This window comes from Callorhinchus milii, unplaced genomic scaffold, assembly GCF_018977255.1.
Source record: "Callorhinchus milii isolate IMCB2004 unplaced genomic scaffold, IMCB_Cmil_1.0 Scaffold6, whole genome shotgun sequence".
NCBI lineage: Eukaryota > Metazoa > Chordata > Chondrichthyes > Chimaeriformes > Callorhinchidae > Callorhinchus > Callorhinchus milii.
In genome coordinates, this window is record NW_024704747.1 from 28,321,518 (window position 1) to 28,345,992 (window position 24,475).

The 24,475-nt window shown below is 39.4% G+C and overlaps 1 protein-coding gene across 1 annotated transcript in view; it reads left to right on the top strand.

The window, feature by feature from the left end:
* The first annotated feature begins 2,666 nt into the window (after positions 1-2,666).
* The window catches only part of kcnj3a (potassium inwardly rectifying channel subfamily J member 3a), a 50,920-nt gene continuing 29,111 nt past the window's right edge, over positions 2,667-24,475 (top strand). The window contains exons 1-2 of the mRNA XM_007889927.2: positions 2,667-4,010; positions 6,423-6,639. Coding sequence (XP_007888118.1) covers positions 3,342-4,010; positions 6,423-6,639 — 886 coding nt within the window. The 5' untranslated portion in view covers positions 2,667-3,341. The remainder of the gene's footprint in view (positions 4,011-6,422; positions 6,640-24,475) is intronic.

Here is a 24,475-nt window from a genome sequence, read left to right on the forward strand (position 1 = left end):
CGTACGTTCCTTGTCTGCCTCTGCAGTGAAGTCCCACATTGAGAAATCTGTAAAAACATTTTTTTTTTTTTTTTGCAAATCGATGAGCAAACTATAAACATATCATACCCAGTTCATCGCTTCATTGCTCACTTGTTAAACAATCATTTAGCTTGTGCCCTGAAGAACATTCTATCATGCAGAATGTTATCAAATATGTGAACTAGATATTGTTTGTTCTGTGGTGGACTATGAAATAACATATTAGCAGATGGTACACACCTCCACAGCCCCTTGGTGGTTTGCTGAACATGTGTAGTCACAGCGACTGTACAAAGTCGCTGTTGCCGGAACCACTTTCCAACTTTCACTACCGTTGGGTGTTAAATTGCATTTCCACACTTCACTGCAGTAGTGTCCCAAATTTGGCCAATTGGTCAGACTGGAGTGCGTCAAAAGTTCGCAATACAATAAAAACTTAAATGGTTTATCAATGAAACATCACCCGCAACGTGTGTTATTCCTTGGACGTGCCAGAATGTGTTCGTCTGCATATTACTGTACACAGTCAAATGATACATGAGTTATCCTTTTTCACATTTGGTTTCCTAGTTCATGTTTTACTCTTGTTGGCATCATGGCAGACTGACAGTCACTTCCCACGTGAATATCATGGGATTTGGTTAGATATTATACTGAGAAGTATTGTGACTGACAGAGGAAAAGAAACAAAATGAATACATTGCATATTCAAACTCATATCCATGACTCATCGATCAGTTGAATGGTGCATTTGAAGTGAAATGTCCTCCTTCCCAATAACTGCAAATACAGAGACATGTGTTTAATTGAATCCACCTTGACAGCAAATATTATTCATAAAACCAAACTATTCATATGACCAGACTAAATACAAGAGGAGACTCCACCCCACCCGAGGCACCAACCATGCTATCCTCCAACAGTCAGATGGGTCCTCACTCGCACGTGGCCAACCGATCAACCTCCAGGGACCTCTCTGGGGTGTAAGGCGAGGGGAGTGGGGAGGAGGAGAAGACGCAATGACATTTGCTCTGTATTGTTCGTTTGTTTTATTATTGACTGTTTGGGGGACACTGCTGTCCGCAATTAGCTGCTGCGTTTCGCCCACAAAGTACGCAGTCACTACAGTTTACAGTATATCCTGTGAAGCGCTTTGAGACATTTCAACGACATGATAAGACGCTATATCAAATGCAAGGATTATTATTATTGTCGAAGGTAGTGATTTGGGACTATGCGTTTATCTGGGCTCAAATTAATTGCATTTTTATGCAAATGGTCACAGGGAAAATTATTTAATAAACCAAATCATTCATATATTCAATTTCCCCACCTATACGTATTGTTGTTATTATTATATGTGCGAATGGTTTGGAATTTCTAAATTATATTCAAATAACTGAACTATTCGATTATCTGATATTCAATTAAGCAAATTTCACTGCAATTCATCCTGACTAAGTCTTTTTTTCCCCCTCAATAAATCACTGGAGAGAGGGAAATTCACTGCTCAGATGGAAAAAATGGTGAGACTAAAAGGACTCTTTAAATGTTAGAATAATCGCTCTTTGAAAAAAAGTGTCAATGAAACCAACATTTTTAATTAAAAAATTCATGCCATATCTATTGCATTAATGAAATGGGTAACAGCATTCCCTTTATTGTTGAAAATCTCTGATAGATTTGCACTCAAGAAACAGTCGCTACACTTGACAAAATCAACTGTAAATCGCTTTGAGACGTTTCAACATGACAGTCGCATTAACAAATACAAGGGTTATTATTATTTTAGCTTGCTCACGTTTACGAACTGGAACCCACTAACATTTCTCTATTTATTACCGACAAAGGGATCTGATTCACTGGAAGCTCTTTTCTCTGAAAATCCTATTCCTGATTTAAAATGTCACCCACAAAACGTACAGTCAATTCACTTCGCAGTATAGGCGGCGAAGCGCTTTGAGACGTCTCAACGACACAATAAGGTGTTTTATCAAATACAAGGATTATCGTTATTATTATTTGCTGGTGAGATCCATTGCGTTTACAGTGAGAGCAAAAGCAGTCACAGCCTATACCTTTTTTTAAGGGCTGTTCAGTCTTAAACTGAGTTGCAGAAACGATTGCTCTTCTCCTCACAGGCACAGGATTCAATCAATTAATCAATACATCTACCTATTTGGCTCATTGCATTGTGTGTGCCATTAATTCTGCTGAGCTTCTCATTCAGTGTTAAAGAAAAAGGGAGCAAGTCCACGTGTTGTGATGCCAGCCTTGCCCCAAGTCAGTGTGTGTGTGTGTGGTGTGTGAGAGAGAGATTTTGTGCGCAGGATTTACTGGAGAGGGAATAGGAGGAGGAGGGAGAGAGAGAGAGAGAGAAGTGGGTTCATTCTCTCCAGCTGATCCAGTCAGTCCATCCACTCTCACCTGCAACATGAGGAAGGCAAGTTGAGCTGAGCTGAGCTGAGCTGCTCCAACCTGCATCTCCTGTCACTGAGCAAACCCAGCTCAAGCCACACAGAAGCTGCAAAAGGCAACCATCAGTGAACAAGCCTTCTTGTCATTTGCAATAGCATCGAGAGAGAGAGAGAGAGAGAGAGAGAGAAATTACCAGCCTGGGAGAGAGGAGGAGAGAGAGAGAGAGAGAGAGGGGAAAAAAAGCAACACAGAACACAGGCAGTCAGTGAGTGAAGGAACAGCTGATGAAACTTGCTTCTACCAGAGATTATTGTGGACTCGCAATCTTATGCAAAAAGTAGAATGCTGCAGAATTGGAAAGGTTAGAAGTTTGTGTGGGATCAGGGAGACTGTGTGCATTTTTTTTTAATATTATTAATAATAATAATAATAACAATCCAGTTTCGTTTGCAATGAGAAGGAACATCGTTACTCAACCAGACAACGTCAGCCTGAATCTGTGAAATCAACCCACAGAGACACAGAGAGAGAAAGAGGAGGAAACCTGGAAAAAAAAAAGGGAAAGATTAAGACTTGTGAATTGGTGGGTGGGGGGCGTTTGTGGCAGAGCTGGGACTGCACTGGAAGAGATGCTCTTGTGTGCATTTTTTGGAAGAGGATAAAGAAGACAAGAAGGGTTGCAAACGATTGGGGGGTGGGATGGGGATTTCTCTGTTATTGTGTTCTTTGTGTTTTGTTGCATTAGGAGCCACATCAGTGTGTGCGCGTGTTGTGTAAGGAAGAACAAAGTGGTGGGTTAGAGGCTAAGACCAAATACCCTGTCGGACAAGTGGACACAGAGACAGACCCAGAGAACCCAAGTCGCGATTGTCAGAGCAATAATCTGGCTCTTGACCCGTATTATGTCTGCGCTTCGCAGAAAATTCGGCGACGACTACCAAGTGGTGACCACCTTATCGAGTGGCCCTGGATTCAACCAGCCGCCCAAGAAGAAGAGGCAGAGGTTCGTGGACAAGAACGGGCGATGTAACGTACAGCACGGTAACCTGGGCAGCGAGAACAGCCGCTACCTCTCGGATCTGTTCACCACTTTAGTGGATTTGAAATGGCGCTGGAACCTATTCATCTTTATCCTGACATACACTGTGGCTTGGCTCTTTATGGCATTTATGTGGTGGGTGATCGCCTATATCAGAGGGGACCTCAATAAACCTCATGGTGAGGATGATACCCCGTGTGTGGCCAATGTCTATAACTTTCCCTCTGCCTTCCTGTTCTTCATTGAGACGGAGGCCACCATAGGTTACGGGCACAGGTACATTACTGACAAGTGCCCAGAGGGCATCATTCTCTTTCTCTTTCAGTCCATCCTGGGCTCCATCGTGGACGCTTTCTTGATCGGTTGCATGTTCATTAAGATGTCTCAACCCAAGAAGCGAGCTGAGACGCTGATGTTCAGCGAACATGCGGTTATTTCCATGAGGGACGGCAAGCTGACTCTGATGTTCAGAGTGGGAAACCTTCGCAACAGCCATATGGTGTCCGCACAGATGCGTTGTAAATTGCTCAAAGTAAGTAGTGACACTTGACTGCAAGATTTGAATTGTTTTGGATAACCTCTGTGTGTGTGTGTGTGTGTGTGTGTGTTGCAGCCTACATATTGTCTTTATTTATCACTTGTATGTTAATAATAATCCTAGAATAATCCTTGAATTTGATATTGCACCTTATCACGTCTTCGAGAGTTCTCAAAGCGCTTCACAGAATGTACTGTCAAGTGAATTGACTGTATATTTTGTGGGCAAAATGCGTCAGCCAATTGAGCACAACAGCGTCCAACAAACAGTCGTGGATTGAGTGACCAAATTATTTTTTAAACAAAATTCTGTTGTGACAGTTGACTGCAAGACTTGGATTGATTCAAATAACCTGTGTGCCTGTGTGTGTACGTATGTGTGTTGCAGCCTACATATTGCCTTATTTTAATTTTTTTTATTATTCTCACTTGGTTTAGCGCTGATTTGTTTTACGTACTGTAGGATTCTTTCTGTCTCTCACGTCCCCCATCTCACACACACACACACACACTGAAATTAACATAAAGGAAATTAAGTAGAGCGTTGCTATGGGTTCCTTGTAACTCCAGGCAAGGTTTGTGGTACAGGCACTATATCATGTAATATGTTTCCTCCTTACTGGGTAGCAATTCTCTAGTCTTAGGTAATGATGTGCAATCCAGGTTAGTTGATTTTAATTTGGAAATAAATTGAACAGCTGTCACTAGTCGTGTGAAGCCCCCTCTCTCTCTCACACACACACACACACACCCAGAATAACTGTTAGGGTGAATGAAATGCATTTTTTTTATTTGAAAGGAAATCTTTGTCAACTCTTCTCTCTCCCGACCTGAGTAGTTGGGGGGGTGGTGACAAAAAGCATGAAAAATGATTGGTAAGGAACCCTTTCTATTAAGCACTGCAGCGACGATCTGCATCTGCAATGTTTAATAGCAGAAGAGATTTCAAAGGAGCTCTGATTTGAAGCTCGTTCATTTATTTTCCATTGTACGCGCATATTGGCTTGTCGTATTTTTTCCCCTTTGAACACGAATCACACTAATTACAGGACTAGAATAGTTGCCCTAGCTCCCTAGATGCCAAGCTGACTGAAAATTCTCAAGTAATTATTATCCACACTCAGATACTTGCCCTTCTGCTCTCTATCATTAAGTAACTATTGCCGTAAAGCAGCATGATGTGATGTGACCGTCCTAAATTATTAAAACACCACCTGCAAATATCAACAATGATACATTCGTAATTGGACATCCATAATATTACACAATGATAATGTACCGGCACCTCCTCGTAAGATGCATCCTGACTGCAATTGCAACAGCAATAAATCAATGGGGCCCAACTCTGATTAGTTCAAAAATCATGTTTTTTTAAAGGCAAAGCAGACCCAGGTTCCAAACATTTCAGTCCAACACTCCAAAATCTTTAATTCCCATCACAAATGAATCCTAGCCATATAAATCCAAGCATTACATATAAAAAAAAGTCAAAATTTGATCATCAATACCCTGGTCACCAAATGATATTCTTATACTAATGCCTCAAAAAAATACATTCATTACTGATGCATAAAAGGCTGCGTTGGATTTACACCTCATTTTAATAGCTAACTTGACGGAGCCAGGATTTTCACCTGTTTCAGTCGGTAGACTGACGTCATAGGATCCTGAGAAAGGTTACCGTAAACCATCTGTGTCAAGTATGGATTCTGGCAGCTTCAAAGAAGTGGGCAAGTTGCAGATGAACTCATTTCAAAGCCAATTACACCAATAACCAGTTATTGTGTTGAGGCACAGCACAAACTTTTAGGTCCCATTTATCAAGCCACTTGCCTCTATTATGCAGCAACTCTGGCTCAACTGGGAAGATCAAATCAGATTATCTTTTACTCTAATTACTTGCACATACATACATGTTACTGTACAACAGGTATAGAAAATGGGGTGATTAGAAAATAGGGGCAAAGCATTGGCTGGGAAACTCAGATGATCTGATAATTTGGTTGGTCGATTATGAAATGTATTAATATTCTATACAGGCAACTAAATAATAGATGAGAGAACTGCAGTGTAGTTTATATGTTTGCATGGTTTGGAACTCAACCATGTATGGTACACCAACCAGTTCCCTTCACCATGCAATCTGGAAGGATTTTTGGCAAGATCATTATGTGAACTTTACACAAAATGTTATTTGTCATCGGTCCAAAATGCCTAAAATATCGTTGCATTATGCACAGGTGAGACTATGTAATGTGCATCTTTGGATTTGAGTAGGTGGGTGTGTGGGGGAAGCACTCATTATTAGTTGTGGAGAGGTTTGGCAGTGCTGTGAAACATTGTCAGGATGTCTTGATGAACACTCCAGCCAGCCCAGTATTGATGTCTTCTTTCCACGCTTGTCTAGTCTCGACAGACCCCTGAGGGTGAGTTCTTACCCCTCGACCAACTCGAACTGGACGTGGGCTTTAGCACGGGGGCAGACCAGCTTTTCCTCGTCTCCCCGCTCACTATCTGCCATGTGATTGATCCCAAGAGCCCTTTCTACGACCTCTCCCAGCAGTCCATGAAAACCGAACAATTCGAGATCGTCGTCATCCTGGAGGGAATCGTGGAAACGACTGGTGAGTGAAACAATCTGCACTTTTCAGCGAGTGTAAGTGCCAACGAGTGAGTCCCCTTTGCGAGTCCCAGTAAGCTTCAGCGGTGATCAAGTAACCAATGAAGCAGGTAACTCTTTGTGATGGACCGCTAATAAACTTAGCCAAGCTGAAAAAGCAGAGAGAGGTTGGTTTCTTCAGGAAACAAAGTAAGTAAGTATCAGAGACTTGTCTGGAGAGGAAGGCTAGTCCCATTGCAAATTCAGGTCAGTTAAATTGGGAGTCAACCGCCCATTGTCATTGCAGGTAACCCAAATGTTTTAACATGGAGTGGGGCAGTCGTCTTAAAATAGATTCTATAACGAGCCCTAGTTCTCAATACAGTAATATTTCCCCCAGACATTGGGAAGAAGAAGCTAAGAGGTGGTGATTGTTAATGGTGGAGGCATTGCTTGCCATGTAAATGTGTCTCTCAGACTGTAGTGTGTTGTACGCAGAATGACGTTTGGTGGTAGAAGTAGATGTGAGTGTTGCAAAATAGCCCCAGATATTTAGGGATGAATTAGGGCTGTGTTGGGTAGGGGAAAAGTTGCATTTATTAAGTGAATTGATGACTCATTATGTTTGGTTAACAGTCGTTGGAACTGAAACGCCTTTCCCAATCAGGAGGACGTCCCAAGGTGCTGTACGTCATCTAATGCAAGGATTATATTATCAATTTAGGATATTGTAAGACACTGAAAAGTAATCACTTGCCACTATTTCTAATATATTTATTAATTAAGTAATTCACTGTCTGAAGATATCCCAAAAGTTTCTCCTCATTAATTTACCTTCGAGTGAATTACTTTTCGTGCTTCTTGAGATGATTGTGTTTTGAGTTGAACTTGAAGTAAAATCCAAATGCAAGTCATGTATTTTGATTTTACATTTATGTAAAATATTAAATGTATTTTTTTTGTGATCTTTGTATCACAGAATGCTTCTATATTCTAGATAAAACACTTGGTGCAAACTTGCATTGTATATTAACAGCCTGATTTTAAAAAAAATGAACTCTCATTAGGACCATAAAAATGTTTTAGAACCAGGGAAATGTGGGAAAGCACGATTAAATGAAGAGTTCATCCTTCTGAAGTGCAAACAAATACCCGAAAGAGGAAACTGCATGGGGAATAAAGCTTATTAAATGTTAGTTGAGATAAAAAAACCTTTTAAGAGCCTCAAGAGGAGGCAGAAACATTAAATATATTTTTTTTATTTAGCATGCAGAACATTTCTTTTTTATTGTTAATCCATTTAGTTTTTTTTTAAATGGAAAGGACATCAGCAGCACTAATCTTGTAAAAATACAAGTCACGGGTGTTGTAACAGAATCAGCAGAAGATGGTTCTATAGAAGGTTTAGATGTGCTCCAATACACAGAAGACAGTCAAATAAAGCAGCATAGTTGAAGTACATTGCTTGGAATAGAACAGTATAGGACAAAATATTGCTTTGGAGCGAATGGTGTAAAGAGGCAATGATTTTGTTTTATCATAAATTGACAAATTTATCAAAAGTTTTTTTAATCGAAAGTGGCTTTAGTGCCTGATGTTTTAATGTGATTTGTACCTTCAGCTTGCAGTCTCCGGCCAAACACGGTTGGTTGAACCTTTAATATAAAAGTCCACGCGCCTTTAAAGGGATATTGTTAGCTGACTAAAATGCCTTGAGAAATATTTATCCGGCTCAATGAACAGAAGTACAAAGTGAATTGAATGGCCACCTGGTTTTCCCACTTGTACTGCTGCTAATTTATTAAATGTATACTGTACACACACGTTTCAAATTAACAGGCCAAATAGCCAAGATTGCCCAACCTGCTGGAATGGACTTTCACCCATGTTAACTTGTGGGCATTAAGCAGAATATTTGGAATTGATTTTTGGGAGGGTAATGAAATTACAGTGCTCCATTAGCCCAATGTAGGTTATTACATTACAATAAAGCCCTTGGGCGATTATTCTCGATGCTAATTTCAAATGAACATAACGCAGATTAGGAAAAAAATCTGTGGAGCTCGAAGTCATTTGCATATTTAATAGCATTCTGAGTGCAACTTCACACAGAGGTTCCTTTTAGTTAGTTTATTGTACACTCATTTCTTGGTCTGGTTGCCTCGTACTCCCAAACTCATCGGATATAATTTGTATTGTAGGAGAACGTGGGATAGATAGTACTACTTCTGTCTTTCTACTCATGGTGAGACTCTTGACCACTAACCAGCCCCTACATTTGGTGTTGAAGTAAACTTGTTGCAAATGATGTTGGGGGCCCAGTATATGTGGGTGGTTGAACTCATGTCTTTCAAAGAGCCGGTAGAGACACCATGGGCTGAATGGCCTCCTTCTGTGCTGTAAGATTCTATGATGCCATCATTCTTGCTGGCATCTCAGTGGCATTAATATAAGATCAAGTTTTAAGACATGACTGTATATTCTGTGGACTTCACAGTTACCATTCCAAACTGGAACAGCAAAGGGTTCAAAGACTGATTGAAACCGAACCGCGTGTTTATTACTTTAATATAACGTCTTGCATCAAATCTCGTGTTTATCCTTCACTGAAATCGTAACTGATTTTAATTCATATCAAATGCTCTGCAAAACGTTCCTTTTTTTTTCAACAAACGGTAGAATTCAATTTTCGTTTTTTTTTTAAAAAAGTAGAATTATTCGATGGTCTTATTATTATCCCTCTTCCAGTAACTTTTAGAGAGCTGCGTTTCCATATTTTTACCAGGTGAGGTCACCATTTCTGAAGGTGATGGGGAAACAAAGAACAAACTACAGTATAAGCAAGCGGTTTGACCCTGCTGTGCTTGATCAAGCACAATATACCATATGGAGTTCAATTTTCTGCCACACTCTCTGGTATCTTTATGCACGTGCCATCTTAATCTGTTTGCATCTATTCGCGTTACAGAGAATTGGCAGACAATGTGATTACATTACTGCAGCAACAAAGGTTGTGTTTTTTTTTTGCAGTCATCTTCACAATTACCCAGGTATAAACGCTAGAGTTCCTGGACGCGCTTTCAGGCACTGTGCCCCGAAACTCCGGAACACTCTTATTCTATCCCTCCGCTTTGACCCCTCCTTCCCCATCTTCAGGTCACGCTTGAAAAACCTTCCTCTTCGACCGTGCCCACACAGTTCACCTTCCCTCTCCTGGCTCTGCATTGTGCTCCGCCACTGTCAAACACTCTGGGACGTTGCTCTACGTGGGGGACACTATATAAATGCAAGTTGTTGCTGTAGAATATTTTGGAAGCTTTGGCATTGATGTCATCGCATGTTGGATAGCAGTGAGGAGTTCTGTCCGGTTAGTTTGGAAAGATTTCCCCCATGTCCCAGATGTGAACATGGATGAATAACCTGTCTGGCTTAATGGATAACAGAAACTTTCTGTCCAGATATGTAGTTTCGGACCAAAAAAGCTGTGTGCCACAGATGAAGCTTCAAAATGCATTGAACTCGTCTCTGAACGCAAAGCTATTAATGCTGATATTCTAATGAGTCATTAGACAGTCCTTTGGGATTATTGTATGTTGTGCTACTTTGTACATTAGCAGAACACCCAAAGCAGTTGGCAATAAGCACAAAACCCGTGCAACAAGCAAACTACAGTATTATGAAAGATTATTGAACTATTAAAGCTTCGTGTCTCGCAGTTGTTGTGCTGGAATTACTGTTGAATATTTGAAGCAGGTTTTAATCGAACATGATACTAAAATATTCTGAAATATGATAGAATTTTTTGGGGAGTGAAACAAATGTTTCTCCACTTATCGCCACCCACAGTGACTAAAAGACATTGGAAATACCATATTGTTCTCACTTTAAAATCAATGACGATTTGTTTTTGACACCCAAAATGTATGTAGCAAAACGTTAAAATGTATAGATTATAGTTCGAGTAATAAACAGCAATAAAAAAAATCTTTACAATTCAAATAGTGGGGGGAAACAATATCATTGCTAAACAAAACTCTGGACCTAAATAATTTTTTTACCAACATTAATTATTTTGGTGAAGGACATTAATTTGATTTGGTTCAAATCACGAGCAGCTTGCTGCTGACATTGCATTCTTGATTTGTTTTTTCTTTCATCAAATTAATTTCAACTTTCCTGATGTGTTCAGTGACTTTGGTGAATGATACCTGGGGAATAGTTGATGTTTTGAACGTGTCGGAGACTTGTGTTGCTGTACGATCACCGAATGGTCAGTTGTTCTGCTGGATTGTTCTCTCTTCTCTCTGCTGAAGACCTTTCTTTTCGACCGCGCCTTTGGTCACCTTCTCCCCCACCTCCCCTTGGCTCCCCCACCTCCCCTTGGCTCCCCCTCCTCCCCCTGGCTCCCCCTCCTCCCCCTGGCTCCCCCCCTCCCCACGGCTCGGTCCCGGGATCCGTTACTGTAAAGCGCTCTGAGATGCCGTCCGGCGTGGAGGACAAATCCAAGTTGTTGTTGTTGGATGATTCCAGGTCAGCACCATTTTACGTTTCAGCTGTGCTTGGTCTGTTGGAGTTATTGTCTGTTGCTGACAGCTTCCTTCCAAACGTTCTCGTTTTACATTTCTGTTTTGAAGGTGGTATTTCATTGGATTTATGCTTCCAGAGGTACTAGCGACCCACTGTCAAATCAGTCATTGTTTTCCTTGACACAATAAGTGTTGCAGTCTATTCCCTACCCGGGGCATTGCAGCGATGTCTGATCTGAACCCCATTTCCACCTTACGCATGTTAACCGTGCTGCCTCGGTCATTAGAACCACTACCCGATTGTTCCCTTCCTAGTCTTGATCTGTGGAAAGAGGTTGACGTTATAGCCCAAATAAAAGACTGTAAACTGTAAATATGTTAAGGTTTGGTAGAATCTATCCTCCTGCCTCTAATTATATACGTTCAAAAGCCCATTTCGAAGAATCAATTAATATTATACAGAAGCTTAGGAAATGAAAAGTGTTTTTCTTTAAATATAAAGAAGCAGATATTTGTACAACAACAACAACAAGTTGTGTTTGTATAGCGCCTTTCACATCAGGAAGACGTCCCAAAGCCTCTTTGAAAAGCTTTTATCCTTGCTGTATACATTCACAACCATTTGTAATCACTATAATATCAGAAGCAATGAACTTAATGGTACAAAATGATTATAATCAGAATAAAATGATTTCAGTAATCGATCCAACAGATAGTATAAAGTGCACAAATTCTAACTTATGAGGCCAGTAAAGAACTGGATTAAAGATATTGATTTTACCATAAAACATATTCCATTTTTTAAAAAAAAAGTCATTGTGAAATATGTAGCAAACACAGGATATTATTTATTTTAGCAGGTATAGCTTTGCCTGTTTACGTATTCAGTGAGTGTCAACCGACCTTAACATTAAAAGCCATCATGCTCGCTACCTAATACATCCCTGTGGGATACTTAAGATCTGCAATGAAAAAGTTACAATACTTAATGCTTCCCACATTAATGTGTTGCTCTATAATTAATTCCATTTTCATATTTATCATTGCAATCTACTTTATTAACTTCAGCTTGACCTATCACTGTGCGGTAACATTCAAAGTGTTATGTATGGTTGACATCCACATTAGGAAGTTGGTGGATTACAGAAATTCCGTCAGTGAGTTGTGTAGCACTGCATAATTTATCATTGGTACAAGCTGAAGTGAATCACACTGGGTATATCGCACCTGTTTTATTCTCTGAAACTTACCGCTGTTTCAGTTTGTATATTTTTGAAGTTCGTTCTGCTGAATTATTTTTCCCCTGTTTTTTTTTAAAAAAGACAACACATAATAATTAGATATGTTTCATTTTAAACCCAGGCTGCATTGTCCATGACAAAATACACAGTCAATCCGCTTTATAGTATATTCTGTGAAGCGCTTTGAGACATCTCAAAGACTTGATAAGGTGCTTTATCAACTGCAAGGATTATCATTATTATTCCGTTCCATCGTGTCTACTCATGACTCATTCTACTCGCTTGCAAATTTGTCCACTCACTGGTAACTCACCCTTATCTCTCTCATCTCCACCTCTACTCTATCTTCAGGACATGATACAAATTGATGTCTGGTGGCCTGTCAATTCTCCTTTGCAAAAGAGGTGGCCACAGACTTACTCTGCAAAAACGTTTATATGCATAATAGGATCTCCGGTCAGAGAGCGCTCAATCTCAGGTAGAAAGTCTGGAAACCAACAGAAGTGAATAGGAAAAATCCCAGGTAGTTTGAGCCGACATTGCCCTTGAGCACCTCCTATCCGTTGGCATGAAAGCTCTTGGGCAGAAAGTTTGCCTCGCCAACATTTTGCTTTGGGAAAAGGAAGGAAAAGAACAGAATTTGTGCAAAATGTGAATGTTTAAAACATGTGAATCAATCTGTTAAGATGCTGTGAAGGCTTTCAGGAACTTGCTTTAATATGTGCCCATAATTTATGTAAGCATAGATTCGGCTCTTGTTGGAGTAACACTTAGTTAGACTTTCAATAGGATTTTATAGCACAATCCTCCTTTATCTCAGTGTAAGCTGTGCGAAGTCAGTTCACCAGGCAAATGGAGAAAAATTGGTTTATTTTCATAAGACTTTAGTCTATTAATCCAAATAAAATATAACACACAAAATATCAAACTAGGAATAAAAACACAACAAATGCTATAACCAGGAGAATTGGAAAGAGCTCCAACCCAAAAGAGTGTTCTGAATAGCCCAAAACTTGTAGAAATAAATATTGAAAATATATTCTCAAAAGATCTCTGATGCTGAGAAAACGGTTTCTGTCAGGTGTTATCCATTAATCCAGTCTTTGATCCAGAATCAATGAACATATCTCTGGATATATTTTGTAATTAAAACTTGAACTTTGAATGCTTTGCTATCGTTGATGTGTTTATTGTGCAACACAACGCAAAATTACATTTGTATAGCGCCTTTCACGTCAGGAGGACGTCCCAAGGTGCTGACATAGGTATGATCTATCGAGACTGCTTATGAGATCCCAGAGACTATTCGATCATTGATCTTTACACTTGCAAAGATTTTGTATCCCTAATAACATTAGAACACTGGTAATTGTGTATGTGCCCTATTTGAAAACCATTCAAAGTCCTGTCTTGCATGTGTCCTCTATTAGAGAATATAATTGTATGAATTAGTGTTAAAGGCACAGTGCACCAGTATTAATCTAACACTGTGTTTATACCTCCATGAATTGAGATACGTTGGTCCTGGCATTGTGACAATGTGCACGAAAGCCCAATTTACACTTTTCACCCTTGCATTGAATTTCGTCTGAGAAAATCTCAAATTGGGTATTCTGTGCACGCACACTTGCTGGACGCATAGTAATGAGAATTAGGTATCAGTTACTTATCTGGTCACTTAATCAGTTCTGTAATAACATTACAAAAAAACTACAGACCTAACACGATTTGCGCCGACCGGATTGATTCTGCAAATTACATTGCTTCCAAATCCATTGTCTGCAAGTGATGTCGGCAACAAAACTGCTGTGAATTTTACTCTGCATCAGGCTTCATTGGACCGCACGTTTCATTAAATGCAACATTAAGTTAAGAAACCATAAATTGTCATCATCAGCATTAGTCAAATATGGTATTGTGAACAGCCACTCTTGTTCCCTCTAACTTGGGCAGTATCTTAAATACCAGGCTAATGGTATTATAATAATAATAATAATAATCATTGTTGCATTGTCTTATCACATCTTAGAGACGTCTCAAAGCGCATCACAGAATATACTGTAAAGTGAATTGACTGTATTTTGAGGGCAAAACGCAGCAGCCAATTGCACCCAGGAATGTGCCACAAACAGTCATGGATTGAGTGACCAAATTATAATTTTTTTTGAAGGGATTATTATCCCCTAAATCATCCGGAAAATATGTTGGAGACTTAGTATCACTTCCCATGATTGAGATGGTAGAGAGGGAAACATGTTTTTAGCTCTTCTGGTTTCCTTAGAATGTAATTTAAGTTATTAAACCTTTGGGGTAAGGGCTGTTACTTCATTGAAGGGTAGAGTTTTGCTATTAATTCTGATAGAACAACAATAGTAATTGGAGGTGCAGTGGTATTGAGAAATGAAAGCAAATCTAGAATAAAGCGTTTCTCTCATATTGACGCCGGTCATTTTAAAGTTATTATGTGTGATACTGTGTAGATTATGTTAGTTAACGTCCAAGACTGAGGAAAGGGTTGTCCAAAAGGACATTTTGTAGCCCTTTTGTACCTTCTGTCAGTGGCTAATTAATCTCAATTCTCTGTGTTTGCTCACTTTGCCTTCAATAAACCCCAAGCACAGGAAAATGAAGACATAGTTATGAACCTTATCAACTTGAGACTAAGGGAATGTGTTGAGTACCTCTTTGCTTTGTGGAAATGCTTATGATATCTCTCCTAAAATTGCCTTGAATCTGCCTCTCTCTATTGAACATAAAACTTTACTGCATGGAAGACTTTTCTGCTCATCGTGTATGTGCCAGCTTCCTCGAGCCGTCCTTTAAGTCCCACTTATCTGCCATTTCTCTGTGTCCCAGCAGCTGACTCTTCTAAGGTGTCTGTTTAATTCCCCCTTAAAGGCCAATATGGATTTTGTCTCAATTACCGTTCTCAGCAGTTCCATATACTAATTGCTCTGTCCGTGAAAAACACTCTCTTACTAACTTGTTTACGAACTAAAGTCTCAATGCCCTTTTCCTGTTACCTTTTGTATGTCTGAAATCATTTTTCTATACTCTAATAAGTATCATATAAATCTATGTACCTCTGAAATGTCACTTTTCTGGGTTGAAGTGCCTCTAATTTTTGCTAGGATTTTAATCAAGCTCCACTGCACTTATCTATGTGTATCCTGCTACCCCTACAGATTGTCAGTTAAATACTAACGGAGACCATGTTTACTGAGGGTATAATCCTATAATCCCTGCATTTGTCACAGTGCCTTATCACGCTTTTAAAATGTCTCTTAAGAGTACTAACTATTTGTAGGTGAATGCGCAGTAACTTTGCACACAGCAATGTCCCACAAACAGCTATGAAGTGAATAAATGGAAGATTGAGAAATGCCCCCTTCTCGTTTTGAGTGGTCCGCCAAGCGTTGTCTACATCTTTAACTTCCACTTAAATAGGAAGATGGGACCTTGGTTTAACATCCCATCCAAGGGATGGCACCTCTGACAGCCTCGAGCCAGTGATGGATTGCAGTGTAACCTAGATTGTGATCTTAAAATCTGACACGGGAGTTGAACCAACAACCTTTTAATTCATAGGTGAAGTGGTACCAACTGAACCATTGTATCCAGCCTTGCACTCTTATATCACTAGTTTAGTACATGATGTGTTCCTGAGTGCTTCACAACAGTACTGTGAATAGGTATTTGCTTTGCCAAACGGTTAAGTAACAACTGCTCAATGGGTTGTCACAGCTTATTTTGCTTATCTTAGCTATGCCATCGAGAGTAGGGCTTAGATATGTAGCAGACGGGAAGGAAGGAAATATTCTGAAAGTGCTACAACACAGGCTGCTACAGTGTACTTCTTTGCATTCATTTACACAGAAAGTAGCCTTGGAAGAAAGTTGTCTGACTAACGAACCTTAGTTGGGTAATGTCTTGGCAGGGACAAGGCAGAAGGTGAAACTAAAAATAGTGAATAAAATAGTAGCTCCACCAACAAATGGATCTCAGTGCTAACATAATGCAGTGCTCTTTATTAGTGGTTCTGCTCACGTAGCTCTCTTCTGTTATCTTTCTCTTTGCCCTTATGATTATTGCCTCTGCCTTGTTTCTCCCCGTTCAGTGGGAACAGCGTTGAATTTCTCCATGGTGATTGTCGGCACACTACTGTGCGAATGGTATCTTCACCATTCATTGTTGAAGGGACGCAGGCACTTAAAAAAAAGGTTAAGAAAACACGCAAGGAGTTTTTGAAAGAAAGTATTCCCTGCAGCTTCATTGCAAGACTGACTGTCAATCACTAATGCTGACTTCATTATTCCACCGCGTGTTTATTTATTCAACACACTGCTGCTTGTGATTGACGGGCAGGAAGATAAATCCCATGTAAACAAATAGTCTGGCTCACCGCTTAACCCCAAAATGTTTATTCGGATGAATTCAGAATAGAGATGTGAACTGTGGGTCAACATTGTGGTATCACCAAACACTATCTATTCTTTATTTAAGAAACGTCATTAAGTTACAGAGCCATAGAAACTTGCAGCGCAGAAGGAGGCAATGTGGATGGCCCTTTGTGCTTTGTGCAGGCTCTATTTTGTCTTGTCTGACACATGCGGAAACCCATCACCGTGTTTAAGAGTACCCAAACCAAACTGAGAATTCCAGGTATCCATCTACACATGGAAATTGCTGGCTCAATGAAAGAGCTGTCCAATTAGTCCCATTCCCTTACTCCCAACCTCCCCCCCCCACCCCCCATCATTTTATACTTTTAAGATTTTTCCTTTTTCAGATATTTATTTGGTATCTTTTGAAAAGCTATGTTTAGGGAAATACACCCTCCCTCTTTCCTGTCTTAACAATGGTAAGAATCCATAACCACATCAAAGCTGTGGGCTCTAACCTCTTGGATTTTATTTAGCATTTAGCATTGCCATCAGGAATTGCCAAATGACCTTTTCTGACCATATTCAGAGCATGCTGGACAAACTCAATCTGAATTAGGGCAGCATCCCATGAAGAAGGCTGAGCAACTGTTCTCTACATTCGGAAACAGCAGTGGGGTTCCCTAATTAAAGGACAGAACGAGGTTAGGAATATTAGTTTGGACTTTTTTTTCAGTGAACGCTGCAATGCTCTTGAGTGCTGTTTATTTTCCATGGCAAACTTGAGGAATTCTCTCCATGTAGTTCTTTAGAAGAAGCCCATGACAAACACAATATGGAATCTGCTTGTGACTGAAGAGATAATGATGAAAACAATCATGTTATTTATGTTCTTTATTGCTAAAATGAGCTGACGCTTATGTTTGCACTTGTCCTTTGTTGCATATAATTCAGCAATGGGAGATGCCTGCAGATTTCTACTCAGGAAAATGATTGTAACAGTCAGCATTTCAAGTCTTTTACGAATAATGTGCAGCAAACAGTGACGCGAGATGCACTGCATAGGAACAGTTGCATAACATACTGAGACTGGAGATGAAGAGAGACCTTGTGTTCAGAAAGACAGAACACGATGTCTAAATATCTTATTAAACTGCTTGCAATGTGAGCCTACTTGCAATTTGCAGATAAGAAATGGAGTAAGACTGGAATAACCTTCACAATATTTACAGAAAGCATGGAATAATAATCATTCTGATTAATCCTGCAGCACAAACATGAGCGAATGCAAATGCTCCTAAAACATTAAGATAAGTGGCTCAGCTGTGGCTTATTGGAAAACATGCTTAACGTATGCTTGCATCAGTACAGGCGTTTATTCTTAATGAAAGCAGCCTAAAAATCTGAATGCATCAGAAATGGTAATTACGATTTGATTACAACAGTTATTTCGACTGGTACATATTTCAGAGGGCACATACATTTGCATGCGCAGATTAGAAGCAGATGGCTTGCAACACACTGGTAATGAATAGGGAAGAAAATAAGTTGTGGCCATGCCAGAAGTTGGAATCATATAATAAACTTGTATGATTGTGCATGCGTTGTTGGAACAAATGAATGTTTTATCTGTTGACTTCTTTGCTGTGAGACAAATTGAGGTGAATGTGAGTAATAATGCATGAAACACCCAGGTTTTCTTGTCTGCATAAAACAAAAGAAAAGCATCTGCTTTTTTTTTATTTTGTGGTGGGATATAGGGATAAATAACTGTGATTCAGTTTTAACCCAGTGTTTTAATAAATCATGGCTTCACAGTTTGTTAGTGAGGTTTAAATTTATAGCTACAAAAATGCTGCGATTTTTCTGGTGCTTATAAAACTGAGAACAGAATCTGAAGTTCAGACCTTCTGTCAATTGAAGGTTGTATAACTAGAAACGAGAGAATTCAACATTCGCCAAAGAGATTCATTCTCGATCGACATGTCTTGCGTTTTGAAAGTGATTGATTTGATTGAAAGTAACTTCGTGCTTCACAGATATAGAAAAAAATGTCCTTGACATGTGAGGAAGTCGTTCTATTTATTTTTCCTGTGAAGCTGGATTCAGTATATCATGATAGAATGACGCATTCACAGACTTTCAGCTCAATTCATCTTATCCTTTCAGAATATGCATCTTACTGTCTTCCCATTGCACATAAAGCTTTTTTTAAAATGAGTCAAATGTCCTGGCCTGAAACAACTTTCCCTGCATCTTGTTAATCATTGCTTTCTCTCTCTCTCTGAGCTTTAAAAACAAATTTCCACTCGTTTGTCCTGAAATTGTCCTTTGCAACCCTTAAACCTGTTTCCTCTTGTTCGACTGCCTCAATGCCCTCAAAAACCTGAACACGATATTATAAACTGTACATGTCTATACTGACTTCGGACTATTAAAAACCAAGTGCATTTAAATTTAGTTTTAAACATTACTAATTGAGAAGTTGAATTTTGGGGGATTTTCTCATGTTAACAAGGAGTTACTTAGTCTGATCCATGGGCGCACAATCCAGTCTTCATAGAATTATACAGTACAGAAGGAGGCCATTCGGCCCATCGTTTCTGTGCCAGCTCTTTTGAAAGAGCTTCCAAATCAATCCCACTCCCCCACCTTCCTCCCCAAGTTTGGAGTCTTCTACTCCATCCTGACACTTTTCTCTTGTTATCAATTTCAGAGTTCTGGAAATTTTGATGCAAATGAAAGCAATTTGTTAAGAACACAAAAATAACAGCAAGTATTTCATTAAAATTGCAATCCAAAGTATATAGTGTGCGATACACCATCCAGACTAACTTTTTGCAGTGTATCCCTCCTCCCATCTGTGATCTCATCTCTTCTGTCCACAGTTTCATCCAGAACAACAACAACGAGATTACATTTGTACAGCGCCTCTCACGTTGGGAGGATGTCCCAAGGCGCTGGACAGTGTACAGCATTTCAGAACCCTAACAATATAGTTTTAATATAGTTCCATTTCCACATGAACTCGTCCAATTTCCTCCCTGTTTCTGATTTATTTTCTCTGCTATGAGAGTAAGGTTCCATCACTGCATGTTACCCTTTAGTACTTGATGCACAGGGTCATTATTCATGTATGAATCTTGACAGTTAATGTAGGCAGGATACATATTCATGTCGGAAAGCACAGTTGAGCCTTACTCCTTCCAGATGTACCCCCACAAACTAGGATTTACTGTAAAAAGGATACTGAAAAACAAGCTGAAGAAGGAACAATTTCATTTCACCCCACTCCCCAACCCAGGGGTCCAGAGGTTAATGATAACCATATTAATATTATAGTTACTTTTGTTTGCTTCTTTAGCTGGAGGCAAAGTAGAAGAACTCTTCATTTCAGTACATTTGGGAAAAGCGATTACCACTATTGCAGATAGCAATATCGCTATCTGGTCATAACATACACCAAGCACTTCAATGTACATCACCCGGATCAGGATTAAAAGTGATCACTATTCTGCTATTCTCTGGGCAAAACAAAATAACATTACTCTTACATTTCTATTCATACAGTTGTATGAGCAAGTTATGGATCATAGTCTTTCTTCTATAAGACAAGGATCGTAGTATTTCCTCCCACAAAATACACGAGTCAGTACACTTTACAGTATATCCTGCGAAGCGCTTTGAGACGTCTCAAAGATGTGATAAGTCGCTATACCAAATTCAAGGATTATTATTTCTCAGTCGCACCCTCAGGATATCTGTGTTAATTTGGTGCATGATGCAGTAACTTGTGATGCCTTCCTAACTGTGAAGACATTTTGTAATCTTAAAGTTGGTAGTGACGCATTCTGCAGACTTCAGAGAGAGAGAGAGAGAGAGAGCGAGAGTTTATGTGAGAGAGAGTGAGTGTGAGAGACGGATGTTTCCAGGTCAACAACAAAAATATTTTATTAATATTTTGTTCAATAAAGGTGAGTACAGTACAACAGATTCAATAGACTTGTGATTCCCTAGAGTTTGGTTAAGCTTTTCTTCAGACTGCAATGCCGCTTAATTGCTCCCAGACCACAGTATTGCCCGGGGTAGATCGAAGGTCAGCAATTACTTAAAATCAATATTTGTAGCTAATTGATGCTGGTAATGGTGCGATATTCAAAGTCTGAGAGAAGGATAGAAAGTGTAGCATTAAGTCTGTCAAAGGGTTGTAGGTGCAGAAACGTGCAGGAAAGACCAACAAAACTGGGCCCAAATGGAAGGGGATGAAATATGATGATATATGATGATGATATGATGATAAAGGGTTGAATGACTCACATTCTATTGAAACCACTTGTGGTCAGGCAAGACATGAAAGAAGGAGATTTCCAGCCGTGTCAGTTCGTATATTGTATTTCCATTCAGACTTAGAAAGAGGACCTGGAAGCAAGTCTGCAAATCAATTTGAATTTCAAGGTGATGTGAAGCAACATTTTTTATTTAAAAAAACACTAATAGAACGATTGCATATATAACCAAAAGAATAGAATGTGTGCAATGGACTGGTCAGAAGTCACCTGGAATACTGTATTCAGTTTTGGTCACACCACCAACCCTTGAATGGATAATAACCCTTGTGTTTGATACAGCACCTTATCACGTCATTGAGACGTCTCCAAGGCCTTCACACAATATACTGTAAAGTGAATTGACTGTGTATTTTGTGGAAGAAATGAAGAATGGTGCAGGAAAGACCAACAAAACTGGGCCCAAATGGAAGGGGATGAAATATGATGATAAATGAGCAAAACTTTACAGTCTAGAAAGGAGACAGTTAAGAGGTTATTGGAGTATATCAAATATTAAATACTATAGATAAGGTAAATCCAGGAGCTACCATTTCAAAGTAAGCTAAGAAAGTAGGCCCCAGGGGGACATTAATGGGAATGAAGGTGAAGTAAATTTAGAATGAACCGCAGGAATAAATTATTTACTCAAAAGAGTGATAGCTTAACGTTTGAAATCATCTATCAAGAAACATAATCAGAAGTAAAAATACTGGGGATGGGGAGGTCATTCAAAATACTAGACAATCCTGAGTATGTGAGAGGGAGGCCATATTAAAAGGGAGTTGCAAACAAAATGCTTTGGGCAATGTTGTCACCTTTGACATGATTTCCATCATTTCCTGATGTGTTGGGCCTCTTTGCTTGTTGTCTCGGTCCCTCACTCACCACTATCCCCGTGCTGTCGTCCTTTACTGCGCAAAGCCTGAGGACAAACCACAAATAGTGTAAAGTCTTCAGTTTTGCCTTTAGTGTTTGTGTACACAGAGCGATGAGGTCACTTGATTAGGGCATCAGCATATTGACCAACATAACCGCATCTGTCAGTTTGACTAACGGCAGATAAATCACTAGCGTTGAAGTTGGGGGCAGCTGTTAATTTGACAGGTGCAGGTAAACCTCTACTAAATGTCGACTGTGGTTTTGAAACCACAAATCAAATCAGCACATAGATAAGCTACTATTTGTTTGCTAAATCAAGCTCTCCAGCTGATTTATCTCTCACTCCAATGGGACTCCACCGGTGTATAAATCCACAACGAGGGATATAGTCTCAATGGTCTCTTTCTTTCTTGGGAACAGCCATCACATTCATCTCAATTATCAGGATCCACCTGTATGCTGAACAATCCAGTTCACTTTGATTTGACTGGTTTCATTACAGGCAATTGAAAGCCTTGGTGGTTACTGCAGAAAATACTTTACACAGAGATACTAACAATGATTATTTTCCCTGTAATATGAAAGATGGGAAAATGGGAACACATGGATATTTGGACCGTCCATATCAACATCAAACATGCAACCAATTTTCTTCCGACCAACCTTCAGAAGAGTATCTCTTGCTGTTACATTTTCCATTTCCCACACAGTCCATTTTGTGGCCTGTAAGAAGGAGATTATTAAATTAGAGATTGGTGTTTGTTCTTTGCGAGTTGGTTTGACATGGTCCCACCTTTGCACAACAAGGAACTTGTTTGGTCTGGATCAAAGCTATACTCCCAGAAATATGAAACCAGTGTCCAACCTACCAATCATTCACATTAGGTTTTCAAATAAAACTCTGAATTTTAAGCAAAACATGCATTGGAAACTAACCTGTGCTACTGTACTTAGAAAGAATGAAAAAAGTGCATTTTCGCCCACAAATATACAGTCAATTCACTTGACAGCATATTCTGTGAAGCGCTTTGAGACGTCTCGAAGATGTGAAAAAGCGCTATATCAAATGCAAGGATTGTTATTATTTTTATAGCACTTTATCACGTTAAATGTCTCAAAAAGAATTTCTAAATGAATTATTCCGTAGTGTAGCGACTGGTTTTGAAGTAAAATGTGGTAACCATCTACTCCTGCAAGGTCCTACAAACAGCCATGTGATGAACGTCAAATTAATCAAGATGGTCCACAAAGAGGAAGGTTTCTTCTGATGTGTTAAATATTTTCAAATGTATTCTATTGAATAGAAAAAACATCTGTTTAATGTTTTTAAATCCATTTTATTTTTAACAGAAGAGAAAACTAACATTATTGCACACTTTTGGTTGACGTGCTGTCCTTTGATCTGGTCGCTTAGCTACTCTCAAGGGCTTTCTTTAGAGCCTTGGCGAAGCTGCAAATAATATTACTTCATTTGTATTTACATGTCTTGCCTTTGTGCAGATTAATTACAACCGGGCTGCACGATGTGACGGTAATTCAAGATTTAAAAAGTCAAAAGAAAGGATCAAAGCTGCCACATCACAGGATTTGCACCTAGAATCGATGTCAGATCAGAATAGTTTTGAGTTTACTCATCCAAGTTATAGAACAGTTGTAATTGGACTTACAAAGTATATACAATAATAATAATCCTTGCATTTGATATAGCACCTTATCGTATCTTCCAGACGTCTCAAAGCGCTTCACAGGACCCACTGTGAAGCGAATTGACTGTATATTGTGGGAGAAACGAAGCAGCCAATTGCACACAGCAGTGTTCCACAAACAGTCGTGGATTTAAGCGACCAATATTTTTTTATCAACCAACCCGGAAGAAAGGTTTCCCATTCAATTTAAAGCATTTAGCGCTGTTGGTCAATTTATGCCTTAAATATGCCTTTAATCAATAACACTGCAACTGCTTTCTTATTACTATTAAACAATAGATGACAAGACTTGAAGATTGAATTTTCAATGCAATCTGCATAGTCATGGCCAATGCTGCTGTTTTCTTCCACCCACACACATACATGCGCACAAATATTATGCATCACTTGAAAACTGGCTCGAATATGTCTGATGATCTTTGTATGCATTTTGTTATGGACACCTCAAGCTGGAATACAATGGCTATCAGCTACGAGGCAGATTGTTCTGAGCACTGAAACAAGAACCTTCTTGTGCGCAGCAGTAAGAGGAAAAGAATACATTTAGATGCAGGTTATGGCCATTACCTTAATATCAGGCAACAGTTTCTCAATCGTCCTGTGGATGGTAACTACACTTGTTTGTTGCACCTGCACTTCAAATGAGGTGGGGGTTGGTGGGGAGGGAACAACCTATTAAATGTGTGAAAAGCTAATGTGTTTGCACCTGATTCAGCTGCTTATAATTGTTCGAATATTTAGAAGCTGCTGGAAAAAAGAATACTGTATAAAGATCACTGTTTATTGATAGTCAACATAC